Source organism: Mercurialis annua, linkage group LG7 (genome assembly GCF_937616625.2).
Source record: "Mercurialis annua linkage group LG7, ddMerAnnu1.2, whole genome shotgun sequence".
Taxonomy (NCBI): Eukaryota; Viridiplantae; Streptophyta; class Magnoliopsida; order Malpighiales; family Euphorbiaceae; genus Mercurialis; species Mercurialis annua.
Genome location: NC_065576.1, coordinates 30915177 through 30943034, shown reverse-complemented (window position 1 = coordinate 30943034; position 27858 = coordinate 30915177). Strand labels below are relative to the sequence as shown.

Below are 27858 nucleotides of genomic sequence, written 5' to 3'. Positions count from 1 at the left end.
TGGTTTACCAATAGTATACTAATAAATTTAATTTTAGTAATACCATTAGTAAACTTTGAGTTAACCGTTGGTAAATTTATAGTTATTGTTTTATGATGCTCTCAATTTTTTATGTAATTTTTTTTTCACTTGTGTATCTGTAATATTTTTGTGTTTGGTTAACCAATGGTTTAATAATAGTTCACCAATAATTTTAGTAAATTAAGTAATAATTCATTTTAACATTCTATAATTTAGAAATAAAAAATAGTAATTTGATTTTTAAATAAACTGATAGTAGATCATTAGTAAACTGTTAGTGAACTAATAGCAGACAAGTGTTTAGTAAACCGTTAGTAAACCAAAATCGTATTTTTGCAAATGGAAAAAGTATTTTCGTAAAAAAATTTGTTCAAACTGTAAATTTCAAATAATTTTGGTTAAAATATATTTTTGAAAATAAGTAGGTGTTTGATAGGTATTTGTCTAAAAATCCCAATCATTATATGGTTGAGCTAAATTTTTTTCGTTTTCTTATATCTAATCAAAGGTCCTTCAAGTGGAGATCAGCATCTTTAAACACTTAACTTTGATATTGATATATTCATTTGCATTTTAGCTAAATGGGCGCTTCTTGTCAACAAATCTTTTCAGCTATCGCCAAACACTTTTTCTTAGAATTCCCCTTTTTTTGAAAAAAAATTCTTATTTCAAGAAGAAACATTTGATCCCACAAAAGATAACATTTAAATAAGAGAAAATTACAAGAATGGGCTGAATGTGGGCTTTTTTTATAAAAATGCTAAAACTTCCAATTTCTTTCATCAATGCTAATTTTTTCTTTATAATTTTGAGCTAATAACGGAGAATTATTACAATTTGTACATACTTAATCTAAGCCTAACACGTGTCACTTTAATTGAAAAAGAGAGAGATCAACACATATACAACTTGCTGTTTTCTTCTCCATCTCTCACCATTTTTCTATTGACTGCCATTGTTGGAAGCTCAAGAACTCGATCGTACTCGCACCAAAATCCAAGAAATCGATCATGCTCAGCATACGAAATTGTCTTGTTAAAACGTGGTTGTATATCGAATTTCTCTGCGTATTTCTCCAAGTAATCGATAAATTGTTGCTTAGTTGGGTACGTCGGAAATTCCTCAGAAAAACCCATGATCAGAAGCTCGCAGAAATTCTTGGCCATGTTAGCATAATTAATATGCTATTGGAGTAATGACCAAGTATAAGACTTGGAGTAGTGGCCAAGTATAAGACAATTTCCTTTATTATTGCTTAGCTTTGCCTATATAAAGGCCTCCTATGTTATTCTAGGATTTAGGCTTTTCTCTTCTATTGTTAGCCTCTATTCCTTTGTATCTTATTCATCTATTCAATCAATGATTTTGTATATCTCCATTAATGTTATCATGGTATCGGAGTCAAATTATTCGTCTGGTTGTTAGTCTTTTCTACTCCTCTTTTGAGTTTGTCCTCTCTCATTCGTTGATTTAATTTGTTAGTTTTCTGTTGATTTTTTTTAATATGGCTGAAACTAGAGATGATTCGCTTCAAGCAGTTAGTGTTCAGTTATATGGTAAAAATTATGCATATTGGAGTTATGTGATGAAAAATTTCTTGAAAGGTAAACAAAAGTGGGGTTATATTTCTGGTGATTTTGTCAAGCCTGAGGATGGCACAACTGCTAATTATGTGTCTTTGTTAGATAAGTCGGAAGTTGCTAATTTCAAGATTATTACTAGGATCAATAATTCCGTTAAGCACTCGACAGGTACCCAGTTAGCAAAATATGAGACAACTAAGGAGGTTTGGGATCATGTAGCTAGACTTTACACACTGTCTAACTTTGCAAAACAGTACAAGTTGGAGTCTGATATTCGTGCTCTGCAGCAGAAAAGCATGAGTATTCAGGAATTTTATGATGCTATGACAGATTTGTGGGATCAGCTGGCTCTTACAGAATCTGCTGAATTACGAGGCTTTGGGCCTTATATTGCACGAAGAGAGGAGCAGAGATTGGTACAGTTCTTAATGGCTCTTCGTGATGAGTTTGAAGGACTTTGTGGGTCCATTCTGCATCGTCATCCGCTGCCTTTTGTTGATTCTGTTGTTAGTGAACTTTTGGCTGAGGAAATTCGTCTTAAGCTTTCTGTTGTAAAGCAAGTTTCTACGGTCTCTACTCCATCAGTCTTCGCCATGCCTCCACGACCAAACTTTTATTCTCAAGTCGGGCCGTATGGAACTGTTGCTCGTGATGAATGTAGTTTTTGTAAACAGAAAGGTAATTGGAAATCATAATGTCCAAAGTTGGGTAAAGGAAAGCAGCAATATACTCAGCAACAGCCCCATCAGCAGTCTCAGCAATGGAGTTACCGACCACCAGCTCCTCATAATGGACCTCCTCTTCTTCCTCGCCCTCACAATGCATTGACGACTTCTTCTTTAGATCCATCAATGATTGAGCAATTTCAGCAGTTCCTTGCATCTCAGTCGCATGCCATGGCAGCTTCATCTCAAATAGGTTTGTCATCTAGTTCGTCAGGTATACCTTCTTCCTCTTGGATTTTAGATTCTGGTGCTTCGAATCATATGTCACCTAATTTGTCATTTTTTACTTCTTTGACTCCTAAAGTTTATGTTCCTGTCATGAGTGCTAGTGGTACACCTATGCCCTTGCAAGGTGTTGGTTCAGTTATTACACATTCTTTGTCCTTATCTAATGTTTATCACATTCCTAGTCTTACTTTAAATCTTGCTTCTGTTGGTCAAATTTGTGATAATGGTTGTTTAGTTTCCTTTTCTTCTTCTGCTTGTTATGTTCAGGATCTAAAGTCTCAGGAAGTGATTGGGACCGGCCATAGGGAAGGAGGACTTTATTTATTGGATCAGCTCAAAACTCCTAAGATTGCGGCTGTTGTTCTTAGTGTGGATGTTTCGTCTTTTTGTTTGAGTCAGTTTTTTTCTGTGTTTTATTTGTGGCATTCTCGCCTTGGTCATGTCTCTAGATCTCGATTACAATTTTTAGCGTCTAAAGGAGTTTTAGGAGATTTGAAAACTCATGATATTTCTGATTGCAATGGTTGTAAACTTGCAAAGTTCTCTGCTTTGCCTTTTCCTAAAAGTAATTATTTTTCTGTTGCATCTTTTGATCTCATTCATTCTAATGTTTGGGGACCCTCTCCTGTTCCTACAAAGGGGGACTCTCGTTATTATGTCTCTTTTATTGATGATTGTACTCGTTATTGTTTGATTTATCTTATGAAACGTCGCTCAGACTTTTTTGGCATTTATAATGAGTTTCGCTCTCTTGTAAAAACTCAACATGCAGCTGTTATTAAGTGTTTTAGATGTGATTTAGGGGGCGAATATACTTCTCATGCTTTTAAGAAACTTCTTGCTTTAGATTGCACAATTTACCAAACTTCTTGTACTGATACTCTTGAACAAAATGGGGTTAGTGAAAGAAAACATAGGCATATTCTTGAGACTGCTAGGTCACTTTTATTGTCTGCTAGTGTTCCTAGTGAATTTTGGGGGGGAGGCAGCTCTTACTTCTGTTTATTTGATTAATAGAATTCCTACTTCTCATAATTCTGGTTTATCTCCTTATGAGAGATTGTATGGTTGCCTTCCAGATTATTCTTCTCTTCGTGTTTTTGGTCCTACATGTTTTGTTCTTCTTCCTCATGTTCAGCAGAGTAAGTTAACTTCACGGTCTGCTATATGTGTTTTTCTTGGTTATGGTGCAGGACAAAAGGGGTATCGTTATTTTGATCCAGTCAGTCATAAGCTATATGTTTCTCGTCATGTTGTCTTTCTGGAACATATTCCTTATTTTACAATTCATAATCGTTCTCACGGTATATCCATGCCTGATCTTATTCACATTGATCCTTTTACTGCTGATAATGATGAGATACCTCGTGTTGGCCATCCTGACACTCCTACTGGCCCCTAAACTATAGTCACTAGCCAATCATCTTTTGAGACTGCGGATACTACTGAACACCGTTATCCTGTACGAAATCGTAAGTCTACTAAACAACCTGATTTTGCTTATTCTTGTCTTTCTAGTTCATTTTCTTCATTCCTTGCTTTTATTCATTGTCTTTCTGAGCCTTCCTCTTTCAAAGAGGCAGTTCTTGATCCTCTTTGGCAGCATGTTATGGCTGAGGAGCTAACTGCTCTTCACCAAACCCATACTTGGGATTTAGTGTCTCTTCCTGCAGAAAAACGTGCTATTGGTTCTCGTTGGGTCTATAAAATTAAAACTAAGGCTGATGGATCTATTGAAAGATATAAAGTTCGCTTGGTTGCTAAGGGTTATTCTCAGGAATATGGTATGGATTATGAGGAGACATTTGCTCCTGTTGCAAAATTGACTACAGTTCGAACTCTTATTGCGGTTGGTTTTGTTCGTTGTTGGGATATCACTTAAATGGATGTTAAAAATGCCTTTCTGAATGGCGACCTTCATGAAGAAGTCTATATGGTTCCTCCTCCTGGTATTGATCACCAACCTGGTGAAGTTTGCAAACTTAAGAAGGCTCTTTATGGTCTCAAACAGGCCTGGTTTGAGAAATTCTCTAATGTGATTACTTCTCTTGGTTTTTGCCCAAGTAACCATGATTCTGCTTTGTTTGTCAAGTGTACCTCGGCTGGTCGAATTTTGCTTTCTCTTTATGTTGATGATATGATTATTACAGGTGATGATGTTCTTGGTATTAGCTTGTTGAAGTCTAAGTTGACTCAAAGTTTTGCTATGAAAGACTTGGGTCCCCTTCGTTACTTTTTGGATATTGAAGTTGCTTCTTCTCCAAAAGGGTATCTTCTTTCTCAGTCTAAGTATATTTTTGATATTTTTGAGCGTGCTCGCCTCTCGGTTAACAAGACTGTTGATACTCCAATTGAGCTCAATGCTCGGTACTCTATTTCTGATGGGTCTCCACTGCCAGATCCGAGTCTTTATAGAACGGTTGTTGGAAGTTTGGTTTATCTCACTATCACTTGCCCTGATATTGCCTATGATGTTCACATAGTCAGTCAGTTTGTTACTTCTCCTACTACAGTTCATTGGGCTGCTATTATTCGCATCTTTAGATATCTCTGTGGCACTCAGTTTCAGACTCTTTTGCTTTTCTCTACTTCATCGTTGGAGTTATGTGCTTACTCTGATGCTGATTGGGCTGGTGATCCTACTGACCGCAAATCTACTACTGGATTTTGTATTTTTCTGGGTGATTCTCTTATCTCTTGGAAAAGTAAAAAGCAGGATGTTATATCTCGGTCTTCAACAGAGGCCGAATATCGTGCTATGGCTTCTACTACTTGTGAAATCGTCTGGCTGCGATGGTTGCTTGCTGATATGGGCGTTTCTTTACGGCGACCAATTCCTTTGCACTGTGATGATAAGAGTGCTATTCAGATTGCTCATAACTCGGTTTTTCACAAAAGGACCAAGCATATTGAAATTGACTGTCATATTACTCGCCATTATCTTCAGAATGGCACATTAACATTGCCATTTGTCTCTTTCTCCTTACAGCTTGCAGATTTGTTTACTAAATCATTGTCCTCTCCGCGTTTTCGTTTTTTGACTGACAAACTCTCGATGCTTATTGCTATCACATCATGAGTTTGAAGGGGGATATTAGCATAATTAATATGCTATTGGAGTAATGGCAAAATATAAGACTTGGAGTAGTGGCCAAGTATAAGACTTGGAGTAGTGGCCAAGTATAAGACTTGGAGTAGTGGCCAAGTATAAGATACTTTCCTTTATTATTGCTTAGCTTTGCCTATATAAAGGCCTTCTATGTTATTCTAGGATTTAGGCTTTTCTCTTCTATTGTTAGCCTATATTCCTTTGTATCTTATTCATCTATTCAATCAATGATTTTTTATATCTCCATTAATATTATCAGGCCATTCTAGATCAATGCCAAAAGGTGAGCTGCCCAAGAGTTATAGCATGGGCTCAACTATATTGAGCGCCAACACCGGCAATGACTATGATGATCTAATTAGGGCTGCGTCTATAAGAAATTTGGGACATAAAAACGAGATTGATATGTTAATTACAGTAGCATAAAGAACATCAACGAAGAGTGTTAGTGTGGGCATGGGATTTATGGGTCGGACTGATGAAGAAAATGGCGATGAAGAAGGCCGTGTTGGTGACTCTAAGAGAGGTGCTAAGGGTGATGGGTACCCTAGAGGTAGAACTGTTGCTGAAAGATCATGCCTTTTAATTACAAAAAAATGAAAGACGGAGTGATTTAATTAAAAATTAAGGTTTGGTTTTGTTGCTTTTTGGGTTAAAGTGAAAGATTTTGTTTGTAAAGGTAGTTAAATTATAATTTAGTGTATTGAATAATGTTTTTTCATTATTCCAACTCCCAATTGAAAGGAATAAGGACTCGATGTGAAAGAAGCATGGACATGAACTTCTGATGATAATTGGCAGTGCACTTTTGGAGTGGCTATTTGGTGTATATGGAATTGAAGAAATCAGGTGATTTTCGATTATAATAGACAATCAGTTTGCCAAGTCTTGAATGATATTCATCAAAAGGTATCTTACATAACAAAAACTCATAATGATGGAGCTGTTAAGCAATATGCCGTGAGACAAACTCATAATTTACATGTTGCTGGAAAAGACCGCCTAATTTATGAGTCAAACTTAACACAAACAAAACGTATATTTCGGTAACTGGTATCGGCAAGGCGGGTGGAATTTGACGTGTCGTTGTCTTTAGTGGAAGGTGAAATAAAAAAACATTTACTCTAGAGTTTGTGGTGTTGATGAGCAGTGAAATGTTAATTTGCAAAGTGGTATGACGATTGTGCCATTATTCTCATTTTGCCTCTTTGGAAATTGGGTAGTCAGTTTTTATTTTTTATTTTTGTGAATATTAGTCATTAAAAACACTGAATTTGTATTATGATTATTAGAGTTGTATATAATTCGTATAATTTAATAGAATATAATTCAATTTTTTAATTTTTTTATAAGAATGGCGGTGTATTTCTTAGAAAATATGATAGCACTATGTATGAATGATGTGTTATTTATATATTTAAGGCCTAATGTCTTAAAAAACCTCGACCTTTTAGCCCCTTTTCAATCATACCCTGACGTTGTAAATTTGTCAATTTTACCCTATTTTGCATTTTTGTGTTTCAATTGTACCCTGAAAAATTAAATTAACGTTTTTTGCGTTTGGAAATTTGTTTAAAACATTCTACATGTCTCGCATATATTAATTATATATTTTTAAAATTTATTTAAATTTAGTTAAATTAATTAAGAATTTAAATTAGTGTTAATTTGATTATGGTTTTTAGTTAGTTTTTAAAAATAAAGGACTTATTTGTACTTTTTTGAATAAAAAAGAATTTAATTTCATGTTTAGACTTAATTAATTGAATGATTTCATCATTTAAGTAAAAAAATTAACAAAAATTTAAATATTGGGGTACAATTGAAAACAGAAAATTCAAAAGTGGGTAAAATTGACAAATTTTCAACGTCGGGGTAGAATTGAAAAAAAGTTTAAAGGTGAGGGGTTTTTGAGTGATTAGGCCTATATTTAAAATGTATCATCTATTTATATTATTTTTTATTTTTTTATACATTATGTGATATAGATTAGTATATTATTAGTTGTTAATTTCTCTTATTTGTTTTGTTGTTTGTACTTTATGATTCCAACAATGTCTTTACTGAATAGTTTAGTACACTGTTTTACTTTTTTAGAAAATGTATCTAAATTTTTTTTAAGATGTATACAAAATGTATCCAATTTATTTTTAAAATTTATTTTTTATCTGTATGTAAATTATAAATATTTCTCAGAGTTTATAAAAAATATACATATATGTGCTATTTTATGTGTACTTGAGATGTATTATTTATATATTTGAGATGTAAATATATCGTTTTTTATATTGTTACTTTAAATAATTATAAAATTATGTACTAAATGTGTTGTATAGATGTATCTGAGATATATTTTTTCAATAAGTTTCATAAATAGTATGTGACTGTCTTCGAGATATATCTTTGATACATAAAAGATACATATGTTATACATATCAGATACCTGTCAAAAACATCCCAAATACATTTATTTTTATATATATAGAGTTTCATCAAACGTGTTTGATATACTTCTTAGATATATTTATTAGGTAAATTTTTAATATATAATTTATACATGATAAATATATCCTTGATATGCGTCTTCTCGTCAATGGTGGTACCTCAATGCCTTCGAGATACATTTTTCGGTACATCTCCTATACAATTTCGATACATTATCAATACATATCAGAAACAGTTCAAAGAATATTTAAATATATATTATATAAATATATGTGTCTTTTAGATGTATTTTTAGATATATCTTTCATATATAATTAAAAATGATAAATATATCCTTAATACGTATTATTGATAAATAATTTCTATAATTTACAGAGCATATAGCATATTTTTTTATTTTAATATATGTTATAGATAAATTTCAACTACTCGTAAGTTATATATTCAATGCGTTAAATATATAACTCAAATACAAATACTATACATATTTGACACATCTCTTATTCATATCAAAAATAGTTTAGACGTATATTTTTTATTTTAGTATATGTATTATGTGTGTATTTTGAAATATGGTATTATCGAGAGATCTCTGATAAATTATCGATAGATTTCTGATACATCGTGAATAGTAGTGATTATAATTTATTAATGAAAATAGTCGTGAAATAAATTGTACCCGTTTGAATAGTTTTTGAGATACATAAATAATACATATTAATAATATAATTTTGAGACACATAAATAATACATATTAATAATATATATATATATATATATATATATATAGTATTTTTATCAATAACGATAAATTTGATGAAGGAGATAAATTTTGTTATTAGTTCTTTTTTTTATATCACATGTATATAAAGATGTTTATATTGATAAAAGTTGAGTTAAGAAAACATAACTTATTATTTTTATTCTTCAATTTATAGTGAATAGTAACATATCAAATGTTATTGATATTATTTGATGCGTGAATCTTAATTAAAGCACGTGATACATATATATTTTAATTTAAATATATTATACATACACCTTGGAGACACATAAATAATACATATTAATAATATATATATTTATTTATTCTTATTTTAGAAAAATAAAAAAAAAATCAGATATGTCCTTTATACATATATGATACATAACAGATACATAAATGATACATGTTTGAATAGTTTGACAAACTAACGCGTGATTGGCTCACATTTATGACGCGCGTGTCAGTCGCATATCAGACACGTTTCTGACGCATTTTTGACCTATTCTGACGCTTTTTGACCTTTTTTTATTTGTTTTGTATGTGTCATGTGTTGTATTCTCATTGGGAAGATATTAAATGTAAAGTTTCAATTTTTTGAGGTGCTCATGTAATATTTCAGCAAATTTAACATTGTTATTTTCTTCCTCTTTTTGTATAGTTTTGTTATTCTCTTTAAATAACCAAACCAAAGCAGCTAAACATTTTCATGCAAATGGAAATTTAAAATTTATAACCAAGTTTTAAGGCATAAGTAAACACTCATGGCAAAGTTTTTTTTTTTGCCCCTTGATCAATGAAAAGTCTTGTCATAATCTCTTAAGAGGGTTATAAATATAAAAACCTAATAATTTTATGAACTATCCCTATCCAAGATATAGTTACTCTATTTGCAAAAATTCCCAAGTAATCAAAATCAATGGGATAAAGATGTTACATGTCAAAACATGCCCGATGACATTCAGACACGCTTTTTCTTTTCTAAATTAGCCTCCGCGGAGCGTTGTCGTGTTCTCCAAGCTGGAATTCGACCAGGGAAAGCCCATCTCAACAATCTCTCCCATGAATAGCAAACAAGGAACATAAGAAATGCCCAAATCAAAAGCTTATTCCTCATTCCAGGAGGCAAAGGTACCAACTTCAACCAATCATTCAAGTCCCTGAATAGATCAGAAGTGATGACAACAAAGAAACCCACAGCAGCCAAGAGGGCATACCGAAATGGTTTATTTTCTCCAATACTCTGATTGAAAGGATGGCCCATATAGTTCACTGCGAAGGTGGCCACCTGCAACATCATGCTCACCATGTATGAAACTGTGTTCACCAGATTTGGATGAAAATCAGAGTCTGGTTCAATGCATTCCTCCGGCATATGCTTCTCCGCCTCTTTAACTGATGTTATCAAGAAAAACAGGTGCACTGCAAACTGTCCCAATAGGGAGAGTAATACGTAAGAGCAGAAAATATTGGGGTGGGGCCGTTCAGCTGAAAGAGTGGGCAGAGGGCGTGCATGAGAGATAAACAGAAAAAATGCAGCCGTAAATACGCCACTGATTGTGGCCTGAATATCACCAAGCTTCACACCATCCAAATACATAACACTCAGTACGTAAGCTGTAGCAAGGCAGTTGAGGCCAAGAATTTTGAACATTTGAAGAGTAGTCACAAGGGTACTGCGACCCTGGCGAATTATGTCAGTGGTAGGAGCTACCGATGCATGTTTGGCTGTGAAAGGAGATGCCATTGAGGCATCTCCAAGTTTGACAATAGGAGCTGAGCGACCATCGCCCTCTTCATTCATCTCTTCCATTAGTTTATTTAGCTTTTGACGTTGCATTTCTGCAGCAGTCAGATGCCGATTACCAACAGAGACGCTACTGGAATCTGGTTTTGCAACAACCTTGCTTTTTGAAGAGCCTTCTCCATTTAGACTGGCCTTCATTGCCACTTCTGATGCCAGCTTAGATTTTTTTGATTTCACAGACTTCAGACTTTTATCTTTAGATACTTCTGCGGATGATTTTCCACTTTGTGCAGGAGGAACTGCATTTAGTAGTGCAACGCCAACATGGGCCTGAAAAAATGGGTTTCTAGCTTAGCTCTTATAATCTTGGAAACATCCCCCATAAGAGTACAATTGAAAAATATAATGGACACTTATAACCTCATTAATAAAGTAAACATAGCCTTTGGAAGAAAAAAAAGTAAACAGTTCAATATTGCCTGTGTTCTTTGTGTGTGTGCTAGTGTTCTATTGTCTACGCTTTTGGCTATGAACAAGTTGCTAGTGCAGATTTTGAAATTTTCTCTCTTTTTTAATATTCATTCACGTCGTATTGCATTCCGTCATCCAGACCAAAATTTGATGCTCTCAAAATTTAGATACAATACAAAGTTTAAAAATAAGAAATTTAGATGGTTTATCACCAGTCACCACTGATTCAGAATCAATTTTTACTAAATTGAAATGTAATATCTGGGGAGACATGCACACAATCATATAAAAGTACAGTGCACACAGTGCAATCTTGTCTGTGCTTGTGAACGTAATTTCAAATGCACACATAAATTACAGTTAACGACATAAAAGAGAGTGAACCCACATGCTAAGATGAGAACTACAAATATTGTACGGTAACCAATACATCACATAAATAAGATGGAACAAAAAACATAAATAGTTCGGAGCATAGATGCTTATGTACCTGCTTCAGAGCTCCGACGTCATTCGTTCCATCCCCACACATCAATGTCATCCTTCCCACCATTTTGAAAGTCGTCATGATAAGCTCCTTTTGCTCTGGAGCAACTCTTGCAAATACCTGTTGCGATAATAGAGATATGCATCATCTTGAACTTCTCACCAAATATGAGTAACAAAAAACTATTAAATTTTCCTGAAAAAAAAACTATTAAATTTAAAACCTTGACAAAAGGAATGACACGAAGAATCGCAGAACTTTGCTGCAACATTGCAATGCAGTCACCTCCAATGCAGAGATCATGTGTCTCTGATAAAGAGTCAACCTCTTTGTCGCTGAAATTAATTGCATTACGTCTAATTAGTCAGAGTGACATTTTGAAGAAATACAAAAAGCATCAAAAAAGGATCCTTTATAAGTATTTAGCATAGCTTTGTCTTAAGAACCCCTTTAGCAGTTACAATGACTTTAATGCTTGAAATATTGGCATTGCTGTTGATAACAATTTACACCACCATGTATTAGCAGAAATAACTTAGACAACTGAGATAAAACTAAGTTAATATACACTTTAGATAGTAAATTATGGCAGAACTTGGAATATATAGAGGATAATTCACCTGTAATGGACAATTTCTGACTCATCTGGTGATATCCACTCATATCCTTCAGCAGCCCGTGATGGACTCAGAATTAGTGCTGGTTTAGTTATGATATGCACTTGACTAGCAACATGGCATGCTGTCAAGGCCTGATCACCAGTTATCATCACCTAACAAAGAATTTTTCTTGATTAGGATATCTCCAACTGAGTTTATTACTTTATTCTTCATCTCATTGACAGAGATAGAAGAGTAAGATATCTGCCAAACAATAGAAAATTACAAGCCCAGAACTGCACTTATACCAAGAATGGTAAAAGAGAGCACAAAAGTTAAGGCTTGGCATAGTAAGGAAATAAAATAACTACATCCAATTGGATGAAAAATACCAATCATACACAGAGACTGAGGAATAAAAAGAATATAAGGTTTCAAATAACAGAAAGTTGGATCACCTAAACTATGCAAAAATAACACATCAACAAGCAAAGCACTGAAAATCTGAGGAAAAGTTTGATCTTAACAGCTGTTCATTACATAGGAAAAGGAAATATCTCAATAATCTCATATAGGCTATAGCCCTGGCCACAGGCCGGGTAGAGCCCGGAATCACCCCGAAACTGGACTAGTCAAAAACCGGCTTGGAAACGGGCTACAACGGGCCCAAAACCGTGAGGGAACCAGTTCGGGCAAGCTCCCAAATATTTGGAACAGTAAACACCGATCCGGTTCCAAAGCGGAAATCTTAAAAAAAAAAACGTTACCCTACCCTGCCCAACCCACATTCTTGTGAGCGTTTATCTCAACTTTCATATAAACTGCACTTAATGAGAAAACAATGTGGCTTGAAAATAAAGGTCACAACGCAACCCTTTTTCCTTTTACCTTTTTCGTTGTATAAATACTTATACCTCCTTTAGTTTTTTCTTTCACATTTTTAATCTTAACCTTTCAATTAACAATTATCATTACTCTCAATTATCTAAATTTTCTTAATTGTCTTTTAATTATTTCAATGATCTCAATTCTCAATTCTAATCTTTATAAGTAAATTAAGTTCAAGCTCTTTCCTTTTAATTTTCTTCCTTTGAATGGAATTTTTAAAAAAATTAAGTTAATTTTTTTGTTTAGTTTAAATCAGCCAGAACTGGATACGTGAATGGAACTGGCTGGTTTCATTTTCCTTGGAACCGTGAACCGGCATTCAGAACTAAAACCGATAGGGCTCCCAGACATCCCATCAAGTAACCAGATGAAGATTGAAAGAAATGTAAATTTCAAAAAGCGCATTTGACTCGATTATATCATCTTTTTCACAAATATCCATAAACACATTTATCAAACAGAATAACAATAGATATGTAACTGCTCATGAAACATATCATCTTCCTAAACCACATACAAACAGCATTTCAACAGTTAAAATATCATAATCCATATTGCATCATGAAAACAGCAGTCGTAATTGAGTCCTCCACTTCAAAACATTGTCACAAAAGATGTTTCTCTTAACTTATGATCCTTCAACTTTTTCTTCTTATTCTTCATTATAAAATTCTTGCTTTCATTTTTCATTGTGGTTCCTTAAAAAGCATCTTTAATTCCCCTTAGTTATGCCATAATCCCCATCAATGCTTTCTAATCAGGCTTCAAATTTCAATTTTTACCAGGCTTAGTTAACTCGACACAAAAGCTAAAGATGTATTTTAAAAAAAAATCAAAAAAAAACTCTATTCTGGAAACAAAACTTTAAACAAGGAAGTTTTCGAAAATGTCATTCGGCATATTAGCTTCGACATTTCCACATTTGATCATTTCATTCCATACAATCTAGACTAACATGATAAAGCTCATTTCATCAAACTTTGCAAGCCAACTTCAAATTCCTAATCTTCAAATATCAGCAAAATATTTTTTAAAAAATGAGTTTAACTTCAATTCCTTTGAGGCATTTGGGTTAGTCAGGAAAACCATTTTTTTCATTTTGAAATGAAAAATGAATTTATAGTGAACTTTAAATTTCATGAGCGACCGTGGGATCAAGGTAAATCTCAATTGAAATATTGAATATGTGCAATAGACAATGAATGAAAACTTGTTATCAATTGGATCAAATAGATGCAAAACTCTCAAAGCAAATCAAATATAAAAAATAGAAGCATGAAGCTTTAATCTTTAATCTTTAGTTCAATTCTTAATAATGTAAATCTCCCCATCAAAAAAAAGTTCTAGACCTCAACTTAATGTTAAATAACTATGATCTTTATGGACGAAACAAAGAAAATACTAAACTAATACTCCCTCCGGTCCATAATATTTGTCGCATTTGGCCATTTCACATAGTTTAAGAAAGTAATAAATATGTCTTGATCTATATGCTCTTTTACAAAATTGTCCATATTAATTACTACTTTTTTTATGTTTGACCAATCTTTTTATTCTTACTAAGTTATTTATTGCTAGGGAGAAATTTGGAAAATGGCAATAAATACTCTTGATATTTTAAATATTTTAAATATGACAAATATTATGGACCAAAAAAAATTTCCCAAATGCGACAAATATTATGGACCGGAGGGAGTACTAAGTACAAAGGGAAGAAATTAACAGTTTAGTATCCCTAACGACAATGAAGTTCCCACTTAAAACTACATCCTAAACTTCTCAAATAGAAAGTAAAATGACAAATTAATATTTATCTTACTGCATAATCCAACCTAGACAAGACATTATTGCACATCCAGTCTGAAATCCATTCCCAGGTTTTATCAACTAAACAATATGCCATCAAACAAAAATAGCTTCTTACCAAGTCTTGTGAAGAATTCTTTAATTCAGATAAAATGGTGGCCGAGTCTGCTCTTATAGGACAATTAAATACCTGAGATCCAAATAATGAAATGCAAGTGTCATTAGTTATACAAGATAGATCTAAATAAATAGTAATCGGTGGATCATAAAGTTGAAGGCACAAGAAATGAGAAAGAGAGTGTAAGTAGGATCCAGGTGAGGAAATCTAAATTGGCATCATTTTCTTACCGCAAACCCAGCAAAAGTAAGGCCACTCTCTACTACATCTCTATCCAAGCTTCTAGCTTCACTGACCTTCATTATGAAATAGAGCATTTTAAGCATACTTATAAGACAACATATAAAAGAAACAGCATAAGAAGTTAACTGCATGCATCATCCAGAGAGGGAGGAAAAAGATGAAAAGTACAAAAAATAAGAAAGGTCGACTAAATAAGTTAAGACACTAAAAAAAATTAAAATATATCACAAAAATGCATACTTAAAAGAAACGGAAGTTACAAGAAATAACATCAATTTAAATCTTTGATTTCCACCACAACCATGTATTTTAACTTTAGTAAGACCTCTAAGTACAAGGCACCTGATGCAAGCTTAAATGTTTCTAAGCACTTCATTGCATCAAGGCGTTCAAGCTCAAAGTGTCCTCAACATCAGGCTCCATTCATCACTCAAACAGTAAAATAATCATTTTAAACCAGTATGCAGAGCCACGTGATAATTACTTTGCGGAAGTATGATTCTTAAGGCCTAACAGAAAATACCCTTTTCACAGTAAATTAATACGTAAAAAGAAGATAAGAGATTGGAAACTCACTGTCATGTCTGGAAGGGACTTGAAAGCAAGAGCCAAAACACGAGACCCTTGACGTGTAAATTTCTTGTAGGTACCAACATAGGATTGTGGTAAATCAATGAGTCTATCCTGGATGGTTTCTGGTGCTCCCTGAACCACAAGATTTTGATCGGAAAAAAAAAGTTTAAAAGAAATAAATGTTTGGCATTTCACATATCAAAATCTCCAAGTCAGCAAATAGTACAAATACAAACACAATGTTTCGGAATAAACGAAGAAACAACAAAGAATGTCGTCTAGGAGTCCTGTTCTCTAAAATGCCATTCATCCGTGAATTTATAAAAACAGAGGTCAATTGCAGCCAAAATATCCATTTCTGCTAATATTTAACATACAATGCTGCTTTGCATAAAAAAAAAAACAACATACTACACTACTAGTTCAATTTGAAAATGCAGGGTATCTATGCTTATTACTGTGGTTTAGATTCCATTGAACCTATAGAATACCAAATGAATTAATGTATTATATAATGCTGAACATGAAATGAAGTCCAATAGTACCGCAGTCATTTGTTATAGTGTAATTGAAAAAGCTACAAAAGATAACCAGTATATATTGTACAAGAAAGTAACATATGTAAATTTGTGCAATTTGTGGAAAACCTGCAGTCAATAAACACTTTACCAACAGACCTTCACAAAAGCAAAAAACTCCTCATTTATGCGAACAACGACTGCCATTCGCTTCAGATGGGATGCAAAGTGATGTCTCTGAACAATCTGCACAACATTGCCACCTCCCCTGCCAATGACCAGAAAAGAAAAAAAGATTGCATTGAGCTCATCCTAAGATATTAACAGTCCACAAACTAAAAAGTTCAAAGAAAAGTAGAGAATATCATGAAAAGAAAAAAGAAAAAAATGCAATATTTGCATTTATGCATAGCATAAGTATACAAAACGCGGCAAGCTATTCACTACCTTCTAAAATATATGAATTTGGATGGACCATAATCAAATTAGAGCTCAAATAACAACTGCTCCAAGACACAACTTAATCAGTTTATAAGGCTAATTGAGTATTCAATTTCTTTTATTATAAATTATAAATATTTGTAAAAGTTGTAATCAAATCATTAGCAATAGTTACCGTTTTACCCTAATGCGACTTTGTGTTTAAGCTCAAGCTGGTTGCATTTTTCGATTTACAAATCAAACTTAGCTAAATTTAATTTGGGTTTCTAAAAATATTCACGATGAACTCTCAAATAATAAAAAATCACGATGAGCTGATATCAAATATCCAGGCAAAGCTTCTAGCATTGAGTTTAATTTGGATTAAATTTAAGTAGACCAGTGCTGGCTGGCTTAGTTATAACCATAATGTTTACCTTCTGTTACAATATTCTATTGGTGACCTGCTTTTACAATAGTATATTTTTCTTCAAACTGTAACAGCAATTATTACAGCAACTACTATCTATATTTTTCTGAACTGAATCAGCATAAAAATAAATGAGAAAAGCAACACTTGCAAGATTTTAAATTAAATCAAAGCAGTTTAAGCTAAAAAATAGACAAACATTACAACTTACTTTTTTGGCATAGCCTTCTCATCAGATTTGTAACTCCAGTCTATTCCTTGAAGTGCAGCTTTCTCAAGAGGATCACCAACCTGCATAAAAAAAGTGGAATATCACAGAAAAATTAAGCACATAAGATGAAACTTTCAACCAAAAAAGCTGACGTTATAAAAGAATTAAAAACATATTAGCAGGAATCCAGGCCTCATGCCGCACATCACCCATTTCCCAAAAGCAATATTATAATCTACAAAATGCATTCTAAATAGTGTCTGGCAACATTCCTGCAACAGCACCAGGAACAAAGTTTTGGGCCCTATTGTCGCTTTCCTTTTAGCTAAATGGTTGCGTCTAGCACTGTTGTTGAAATGATACCAGGGAAAAGTTTTGGGCACTATTGTCTTTGTGGTAGATTTCTTTTAGACAAATTGACACACCTAGCACTGATCTTGCAATAGTACCAAGAACATGGTTTTGAGCTCTGTTGTCTTTATTAATAATAACAACCACCTGATTTACTTCTAAACCACTCATTAAAATTTACTTGAGATAGTTTCTGTTTTGCGAACTCCTTTTAGTAAAATTAAAGCTAATTATTTTGACAAATTAATTTTTACATAATTTATTCAATGTTTTTTTACTATACATCCACAACTATACACACTTAAATCAATAGATTAACAACTAAAAGCTTACTTTTCTATGGCTAAACACTGGAATTTTAACATTATACTCAATTCAATGTCTACAACATGAAAACTATCATAAGATGCTAACTAATATATATAAAACACTCTTTCTAAGACATAAAAATCATTTGACTACTACTATTAAAATTGAAGTAATTAATCAGCTTATTGTAGTGAGTTTGTAAACTACTTGCAATTTAAAAATTATTACAGTATAAGTATTTAAAGTTCTGATAATGACTCTATTGTTTCCTTTTAATAGCATAAAAGGATTTTAATTAAACACAATGCCGTAATAATCCCACAACAAGCATGGTAGAGCTGCTTGTTGACACTGACAGCTATAAGCAATACTATTTTATTGATGCTTGGAGTAATAAGAATAAGAGGTCGCCAAAATTATTTGTGTGATTATGAAAGCCTTTCCTTGTGTAGCCCTCATAGATCTCTAGTACTGCATGCACAATCCTTATTTCACCATATACAAGGAAAGTTCAAATCCTCTAAGAACATCTTTTTGCCACAGATGCAGTGGGACATATTGCACTAATATGCAATTTCAATGCTGTTCCTTTCATCATAAGCATACTAGGTAACTAGGGTGACTACATGTCTCAAAAGCTATGTACAGGCATTTCAGAAAGAGGATGTATTTTAAATCTACAGCAACATACCAACTTGTTATCCACAAACACCAAGGCATGACAAGAAGCCAAAATTTCTACAGTTCGAACAGGTACTGTGGTCATATCAGATACTAAATCCATTTCGCCACTCAATCCAACAACTCCGTGGAACTCCTAGAAAGGAGCAAAAATGGAAGAATTCATCAAGCGAAATATATAAACATATATATATATATATTGAAAAATGATTCTAGCAGTATTTGATCCCACAAGCATACCATGTCGTCGGACGTGAGCGTTCCAGTTTTATCAAAACAACAAATATCAACCTGCAAGTACAAAGACAATTTTCATAATTAGATGCCATATGGATATAGTTATTCCACTTTGCGAGGGGGAAATCCGTGAGTTAGGCCCAACCTTAGGGTTGTCAGCAATTGTTTTGGTGTTAATTAATACAGTCAAAGGACTTGATTGACAGCAATAAAATTTATTTCAATCCCATTAACTTATTTTCAAAACAAATTAATCCAAAATGAAATAAAAGTAAAAAATATAAAAACAAAATTAGATTAATTAATTGTAATATATTTTTTAATAATTCAACGAATAAAAAAAATAATTAAGTTAAAAAATAAATACTTAACATAAATTGATGGATTAAATTGCATTTATTTTTATCAATTAAGTTTAAACCCAAAATTTAACAGAAAGAAGAAATAGGTTACAAATTATAAATTAGGAAAAATAGTTGATTTTTATAAAGTGAGGGGAGCCATGTAAGTTAGACCTAATCTCAAGGATTGTAGTATAAATGTATATAAAAGTTTATTGCTATTTACCAAAACATTCAAGTTTAACATTTCTAATGCTTACATAAGCAATAGAAGCTTCAAGCTTCATTTCAAAAAGGAAGCAAAGAAAGGTAAAGTAAGCAACTATAACCTCAAATAGCAAAAACCATAATTTCAATAGGCCAGTTCATGATTCAAAGGAAATACGTGCATGCCTACACAGAGAGATCTTTGTAAGCCAACAAACCTTTCCAGCGAACGGAATCCGAAAAGGTTCTGTACAAAATATTCCACGTCGCGCCAACGCAATAAGAGATGTATTAACTGCTATGGACAATTCCATAGGCAACTCGGGTGGGATCACAGAAGTTATAATAAGTGAGCAGCTTAGGAAGAGCTTGTATTTGCTCCTTGTTGGATCTTCTAGTCCCTATACCAGTGGCATTACCATTAACAGAAGCGGATCATGCATAATTTCAAAAGGGAGGATTGAAGCAGTGCTAAATTACCTTTTTTAGTACATAACCAGCAGCAATAACTGCAAATACAACTAAAAATAGAATAAAGAGCCCACTTTCCCAGCTGTTGGCAGTGACCTTCAAGAATGATGATAGAAAATATAAATTAAAACAGTAAAATCAGAACTCATCTATCTTACACTACATATCAGAAATCATCTGACATTCACTTAGTTAAGATGATCATGAATTACCCGCTCAGTGGAAAATAAAATTGTCCTCATCAGTTTCCCTTGACTTGTCTCAAAACCAGTTCGTAAAACAACAGCCAAACAACCACCATCAGGTGTTCTCAGAGGAAAGGACTAGACACAAGATGGAAATTTAAAGCATCAGAACAGCACAATCAATGACATAAAATAGAAAGGTACTGAAGAGACTGAATAAGTTACGTTTATAAACCAACCTTATCTGGAGTATGTTGTAATATTTTCGTACCGCCAAATAAAACATGGGTTTTATCTCTCTTTGCTGATAACTTTTCCTCGTTTCCTCTACCCATGACAGAAACCTAAGAAAACAATGAAACTTTAAAAATCACCGACCATGTCGTTCTCATTTCTATCTACTCTCTGATCCCTATAAAATTGTTTTTTCCTAGAAAAATAATAATAACTGAACTATACTTGTCTCTGATCTACTTTGGTTTATAAAAAAAGCAACAATCGCATAATCATAATTTTGGTACTTCTAAAAATTAATTGATACAAACAACAAAAAATGGACACCACAACACATGAAATGGTAAAAGAAACAAAAATGCATTTGTAAAAGAATTATGTTTGAGATTAGAACATGCAGTTGAAAATGTAAATGTCCTGAGCATAAATTCAAGGTGTAATAATTTAAAGAATCCAAACCCTTATTAACTTCCCAATATGGTGCAAATCTTTTAATTATGCAAATTGACAGCTTAATAGATGAGTTTTTAACCCTCTACTATCCTTCACCTTTTCCCTCCTGACTCTCTTCCTCTTTCAATCACTACTGTTTCCTTTGTAACTGACAAAGAGTACATGGCAACTTTTTTGTGCCTTAGCCCTTGGTTGTTGTCTGATTCGATTTTGTAAAATGCATATCATTGCTAGCATTAATCCAGAAATAATCAGCTATTAGACAGGTAATAGCATATCTAAGTAACAGTAACTCAACAGACTGAGCTTCTAATGTAGGTTTGAGGTTTATTGGGGTGATTTCATGTGGTTCAAGCGAACAGAAGTGGGTAAAACTTCCATTAATAGAGCTGGAACTATACTCATCCAGAGTAGATATGGCATATGCAAATAGAAGAGTTGACATTGGTCTTAAGAGGAAGAAAGGTTAAACAAAGGTCAAGTGTTTGAGAGAGAAATATGTAAGGAGGAATGGGGGAGGAATGGGGGAGGAAAGCGAGAAAAGGGGAATTCCTATTTCGATGAACTTTTTTATTTTAATCAAGTACACAGGCATTTTTTTAAAGAAAATTCACCTGTTGGCCAAACCTCAATTGATATTCTTATATTATGCTAAAATTAATAAAATTAAAATGTTTGGTCAAACGAGAAAAGCTTAAAATTTGTTTAATGAAGCCTAAATTTAAATGACCAAAGAAGCTTTCACAAAATTTACTATTCTTGAGCTAAGACAAGAAGCCTACTGTATCTTACAGGCCAAACCGATTCATTATCAAGAAACATTTTCTTCAAACTGATTGGACCCACATGTCAATTGCAAGGGACGATAAATAAGTTCATGGACATCTTTTGAAGTGAAGAACACAAAGACAAACCTTCCACTGCGGAGTAGACTCGCCTGTGAGAATAGCTTCATTTACAATGGCATTTCCAGCAATTAATAGCATGTCTGCTGGAACTGACTTATCTTCACCATTCTGACCAGAGGAACGTCCAATGGAGACAACATCTCCAGGCAAGAGCTCAGTCCCAGAGAGTTTCACCCACCTAAAATTGTAATAAGATGCATAACTCGACATTTATACGAGCAATTACAGTAACAAACTTAATGAAACTGAATTTGCATACTTTCCACAGCGGTGGACCATCAAGGTTTGACTATCTACTCTAACACGCCTGAGCTCGCTTAAAGTCTTCAGCCTACTTTTTGCCATTGTAGACTCAAACATAAACAGCATGAATAGAGTGAACAAACTGTAATACCAATATTCGTCCAAGCACCAAAGCCCCACGCAAAAGACCTATACACAACAAGATAACACAAAAGAAATATCACATGTGTGTATTTGTGTGTGTGCACATGTGTGTCTGTTTGCAAAAGTGAGAGAGAGAGAGAGAGAGCTTAAAGATAAAACCTGAAACACAAAAAAGGGCTCCATGCAATGCTCTTTCATTAATTTCTGGAATGTAGGTTGGGGATAATCAAATCTACATGATCGGGAAATAGCCAAATCACAAATAAGAAAAACATTTTAAAATTGATGAAAATCAAAAAAAAATCCCATGTTGAATTTTATGGAGATTCACTTGTGAATAATAAGAAGAATTGAAGAACAAAGACAAAAATTGCATCAAAGGCCATATTTGAATGCAACACAAGCACTAAAAATAGAACCTATAACATTTTTAACGGTCACCATGACATAAGCAATCTACTTCTATTTTAACATGTTGTCACTGAATGCATCAAGGGAACATTATCGTAAAGCAAACCCAATGTAAGTTAACAATCATATAAAATCACTGCAGCATTAATTCTCTAAGAAAATGCAAACATGTTTTTTTTAATGTGTAAAAATTTTCGATTATCTCCTAAGTTCAAAATCAGGTTATATTAATTACAGATGTGTATGGTTCTATGAAGTATAAGCAAACCATGAACCAGAAAAGAGAGAATAATGACATTTATTTAACTATCATTCAACAGCATAACTATAATAGTGAAAAACCAAAACTGATTCTAGAGTTACACTAGCGATGAATGCCATATACGAAACACAAACTGATTCTGGTACTTCAAAGTACCACAAAGTGGGACACACATCCAAGTTCATGGTACCATAGGGGATAAAAGATTTCTGGTTACTATGTTATAGACATGCAAATAAGATACCAACAGAGTTGTATGCTGAAATTGAACTGTACATAGAAGCATACACCATAAATAGCAACAAAATAGTCTTCACCTGAATTTGAAAATATATTAAATCTGAATTAATGATATAGAGAAACAGAACTGACAAACAATATTTACTTGAAATAAATAAACAAAAGAATTGTATATAGTACTCACGCATTTCGTCCCCATTTTTCAGTAGCGACAGCTACTTTAGCGTCAGAACCATGACCAGAACATTTAAGGTAGTAGCCAAAAGTTTCCTTAGTGGGGTAAGGAAGCTTGCAAAATGTCTTTTTCTCTTTTGAATATATGAAATGCTGCTTTCTGAAATCAAAGTAGATCTCTTCTACATCCCCCAGGGCTGAAGAGCCCTCAAACTGTGGGAGTGAACCAAAAGTTCAGTAACATGACCCACAAATTTAAAACCAAATAAAAGAAAAAAATTCAAACACATAAGCCTGCTGAAGGAAACACGAACAATAAAACAAACACCTTAAAATCCAATATTTTTTAGTAATTCTTATATACCAAGAAAGCTAAATAATTATTAAAAATAAACAAAAATGTAGACAACCATGGCAGTACAGGTCACCGTCAGTAATACTCAGTATTCTCTCATGTACACTACATAAAAAAGAACTAGGAGAATAATAGATGCACCTGATCTGAGAATAATCTGCTTTAACATAGCAGATGTCCTTTTCACAAAAAGACAACTCTAATTATTTTGACTTCCTTAATTTACATGATAATGTAGGTCAGATCAACACATTAATCAAAGCGTAAATGTCCTAAATTTTCCTTCCAATACTACTTGCATATCCCATATATTCTACTCTATCTTCACCCTGAGCACCAAGGTGTTACAGTCTTGCGAATAGGACCTCGTCACAGGCCTTATAACTGAAAAACCCTCTTGATTTTTCTTAACGTTTTTGCCTTCCTTTGATGAACTTATTTTTTTAAGATTTCAGAATAGGGGTTTTACTTTAAGAAACCACCCAACTCTCCTTAGCTTTTGATCGTAAAATTATAATTTCCTTTATTAAATATTGATTCCCCTGTTTATAAGAAAAGGACCATTCCTTTAACATATTACAGAATCCTAATTCTAATAAATAAGAAACATAATATAAATAGGATTCTAATGACTTTAATTCCTAAACTTACTAGGATTATTCTTATTGACTTAATTAAGAAAATTCTTTTATTCTTCTATGCATGTCTGACTCATCTTATATTTTCTGTTGTACTGCCTTCCAGGAACGCATCCTAAACACAAGGTACCCACTCCACCATGATGATGATAGCTAGCATAATGCTTGACTAAGAGTTTTCAATAGTAATGTACATAACAACAACTTTGCTACCATCTATGACCCAGTAAATCTCCTAACTTCTAGCAATTTTAGAAACTGTAACCTGTTTAGCACAACCTTGATAATATAGCCAAAAACGACAACATGTTCTCTCACTGTGACGCTGACATACAATTTTCAGCATAAAAAGAGAACAAAGTTTGGCAAGGTCTAGCAATTTATCATTTTCATCTTTGATGCACGGAAACCTTGAGAAAGCTACGTTACTCTATTTAAGACAACATTTTCGCATACAAAACTCATAGAAAACATTTCGGAACCATTTCGGTAAATAGCAAAAATTAAACACCCATTTCCTAGTGAAAACCTGTTTTCTAAAATAAATAATTAAATTATCCAAATAAAAGTATCATCTTATTGTCTATTGGATAATTTTATGTTTCTATAAGAACATTTAAAATATTAAATTTCAATTATAGTTGTGAGGTTGGTGGACAAATTTCTATTTATTATGACCTTAAATTTCAATTATAATTTCTAATATTTACAAATATATCATTATATCTGTATTGTTTACACATTTTTATTTCTTAAATTTTGAAAAATTCCGTTTCGCGGTATCTGTATCTGTTTCCATCTCCATTTCTTTTTTCATTCCCGTGCAACATGACTTTTCATCAAAAAAACCCAAAAAAAATATAGTGTATTGAATCTTCTTGTTGAAGCCCTAAATGCAGAAGCAAAACATAAAAAGCAAATGTATAGACTTCAGGAATTAAAGTGAATGCATAACCGACCTGCTTCCGAAAATGCAACGGAACAACTTCTTTAGAACCGGAAAACTTAGCTGGAGTTATTTTACACGCATCAGCAGCATGAATATCATTACTCTACAAAAAGAAAACCAAGCAAACAATGTAAACACAAACAAAACACAAAAATCAAAAAATTAGAAACTGCCAGAGCCTACCATTACCTTACTATACTGAACAAAGCATTTAAAATTAATAGACCAAGCAGTAAAAAGGCAGGTCAAAATGTGAAGAGCAACAAGGGCACCAAGAGCAATGGTTGCATCAGAGAAATCAATGGTAGGAACAATTGTAGTCAGCCAAATACTGTATAAAATTGCAAAAGGCCAAACATCTAATCGCCATGGCCAATGTTTTTTTCTTAATAAATCTACTCTCTCCACTACTTTTCCACCGACGTCGAATCGCGACATCTCTGTAAACCCTAGAAATCAACAAACAAATTACTGATTAGAAAATTCTACTCTGATAAATATAAATCAAGCTCGTATAAGATTAGTAAAACCACCTGGATATCAGATTTCACCCGCCGGATCAACTGCTCCGGTAGAGAGGCGTTTACTGTTTGTTTGTTTTGAATTAATTTTTCATCTGATTTTGGATGAAAAACAGAAAAAATAAGAACATATAGCTCTTGTGTTGTGGCCGGAGAGTTGGAAGTAAAACAAGTGCAAAGAAATCCCTGATTTTTAGTTTTAAATTGATATGGCCTTTAAACTTTTTATTTTATTGCCATGTTGTACCTAAATTTAAGGAAGAGTTTAATTTTAGGGTTTAAATTTTGAATTTTAAAAATATAAAGGTTACAATTGAGATTTAAATGTCAATTTGAGAAATTAGATAAGTATTATGTTTATTTTTGAACTTTTAAAAAAACTAGAGTGTTGCGTGTATTTCACGTATGGGTAACTCACTTGTTAGGGAGAAATTTGATCCAAAAATGTAAAGGTATTGATGGAGTGTGGCTTCTGATCCGGTGGATTAATCTGCAAAATAGTGGAGATAGCTAACTGGACGGTGGATTCGGCCTTTGACTTATCTTGATTCAGCCCTACGGGAGCGAGCCCGAGGTCGCCGGAGAATAGATCTCCTATGACTCGATTCTATTGTTAGTAGAATGGGATTCGGTATCCATCATTAGCCCCCCACAAGTGAGCTGAAGTAGAATGGTATTTATGCCTTGTAGTATTTTAGCTTTTATTTGAGGCGAGTCGTTTCGTATTCCGGCGTTCCGCTTTTGCTTCTTGGACAAGTTTCCTAACTTTCTTCTTTTTCACCACGTGTTGCTCATCCACTAGTCTTTTTTGAGATTAGGACAAGTGTCCATTCGTTCTATCTCCTTTTGTATTCAAACTGCTACATTTGTTTTCATTTTTCATTTCTTGCTCTATTGTCTGAAAATATATTTGCTTTTGATTTTATCTTCAATTTCTAATTCTCGCATTTGATTTCTCGGGTAATCTTCATATTAGTTTTAAGTGTTTTTTATTCCCATTTGTCCTCGTTTTGAGGTGTGACTCTGTTTGTTTTCTCCAGTTTTGAGTCTTCTGGATTTCTGTTCATCGTGTTCTTCATCGTGTTCTTTATTTCTTGAGTAATTTTGATCTTGTTTTTTGTCATTGTCTGAATAATTCCTGTTTATATTGTGCTAGTCTGAGATGTCGTCTAGGAGATCAAAGCTTTCGTATGCTACTATGGCTATCGCTGATTCGTGTCTTCGTAAGGATGAAGTTTTAGATATTTACTTTAAGTATAATTTTCCATCTTACAATAGATTTATTCTACCTGGTGTTCATAGGCCTGCTTTGGGGTCTCCGGGTTCGTCTTGCAGGGCGATTGTTTTTGAAGAACAATTCGTCGCTGGTCTTAGGTTTCCGTTAGATTCTTTTTTTGATTGAATTGTGTAGAGATATAAGGATCGCTGTGGGTCAGCTTTATCCTGGTACTATTAAATTTATTCTTGCTTTCGTAGAGGCATGTTGGCTTCGAGGTCAATCCCCTTCTCTTAATGTTTTTTACCATTTTGTAGAGTTGAGAAGTTGTGATAATTGTTTTATTTTCGCCTTTGGTAGGAAAGGTCGATCTCGTATTTATTTGCCGTGTTTAGATAACGATTGGCGAAGGCGATTTTTTATAGTGTATCATAACTTCGCCTTTCTTCATTTTCCAGATGGTTTTTCCATTTATCGGGTTCAAAATTATCCCTCCCCTTTGAGCTTGTCTGAGTCGATTCTTGCCTTTGATTTATCGTTTCATAGCATTTTCCAACGTCCTAGTTTAGATGTTTTGTTGAGTAGTCACGTTCGTTGTCGATGGCTTCCTTTAGAAGACCCTTCAAAGTGTTTGGCGGATCTCAATTATGAGTTCGTAGAAGGTATTTTTCTGACTTTGTTCTTGCTCCTTGTTCTTTTTTGTAGGATGTCTTCTTCTTCTGATGATCTCCTTTTCGGTTTTAAAATTGATTTAGCCGTTCCTATGGATGAGGCAGCGGCGGAGGTTGAAGCTCCAAATCCTGATGTCGAGGCCCAAGTAAATATGATTCCTGCTGGGGATGTTATGCGGCAGGCGATGAAGTGGTTATTTTTTACGATCCTAGCGATGGCGAACCAGATGAGGTTGCCAATCCTATACCCCCCTCGGCTTCGGTAGTGTTAC

The 27858-nt window shown here is 33.5% G+C and overlaps 2 protein-coding genes and 1 pseudogene across 3 annotated transcripts; 2 read left to right on the top strand and 1 right to left on the bottom strand.

Moving 5' to 3' along the window:
- The first annotated feature begins 4439 nt into the window (after positions 1-4439).
- LOC126657015 (uncharacterized mitochondrial protein AtMg00810-like) lies at positions 4440-5636 on the top strand. The gene has a single exon (XM_050351634.1). The coding sequence runs from the start codon at positions 4440-4442 to the stop codon at positions 5634-5636; it is 1197 nt and encodes a 398-aa protein (XP_050207591.1).
- A 211-nt stretch (positions 5637-5847) lies between these two features.
- On the top strand, positions 5848-6927 carry LOC126657390 (uncharacterized; annotated as a pseudogene).
- Positions 6928-9578: 2651 nt separating this feature from the next.
- Positions 9579-25876, bottom strand: LOC126655189 (probable manganese-transporting ATPase PDR2). Of its 2 annotated transcripts, none has more exons than XM_050349227.2 (22): positions 25712-25876; positions 25368-25627; positions 25189-25281; positions 23247-23449; positions 22309-22381; positions 22022-22194; positions 21769-21940; positions 20407-20511; positions 20195-20305; positions 19992-20078; positions 19730-19912; positions 18967-19017; positions 18737-18862; positions 17386-17465; positions 16484-16592; positions 15810-15938; positions 15221-15286; positions 14991-15062; positions 12200-12351; positions 11803-11914; positions 11583-11699; positions 9579-10951 (listed from the first exon to the last, which is right to left on the bottom strand). In XM_050349227.2, exons 2-22 carry the CDS (start codon positions 25614-25616, stop codon positions 9836-9838), a joined length of 3579 nt encoding a protein of 1192 aa, XP_050205184.1. In that variant the 5' UTR covers positions 25617-25627; positions 25712-25876; the 3' UTR covers positions 9579-9835. The 2 variants fall into 2 exon arrangements, with proteins under 2 accessions (XP_050205184.1, XP_050205185.1); XM_050349228.2 differs by having other exon boundaries at positions 25368-25618.
- Positions 25877-27858: the final 1982 nt, after the last annotated feature.

Bases quoted from the DNA above. Each gene is read 5' to 3' on its own strand.
- LOC126655189 (XM_050349227.2), bottom strand. From the start codon at position 25,616: ATGTCGCGATTCGACGTCGGTGGAAAAGTAGTGGAGAGAGTAGATTTA. The intron at 20,512-21,768 runs GTTTGTCTTTGT...TTGTTTTCTTAG, and splicing joins AGTCTACTCCGCAGTGGAAG to GTTTCTGTCATGGGTAGAGG. The intron at 11,700-11,802 runs GTTTTAAATTTA...TTATCGCAACAG, and splicing joins GTGTCATTCCTTTTGTCAAG to GTATTTGCAAGAGTTGCTCC.
- LOC126657015 (XM_050351634.1), top strand. From the start codon at position 4,440: ATGGATGTTAAAAATGCCTTTCTGAATGGCGACCTTCATGAAGAAGTC.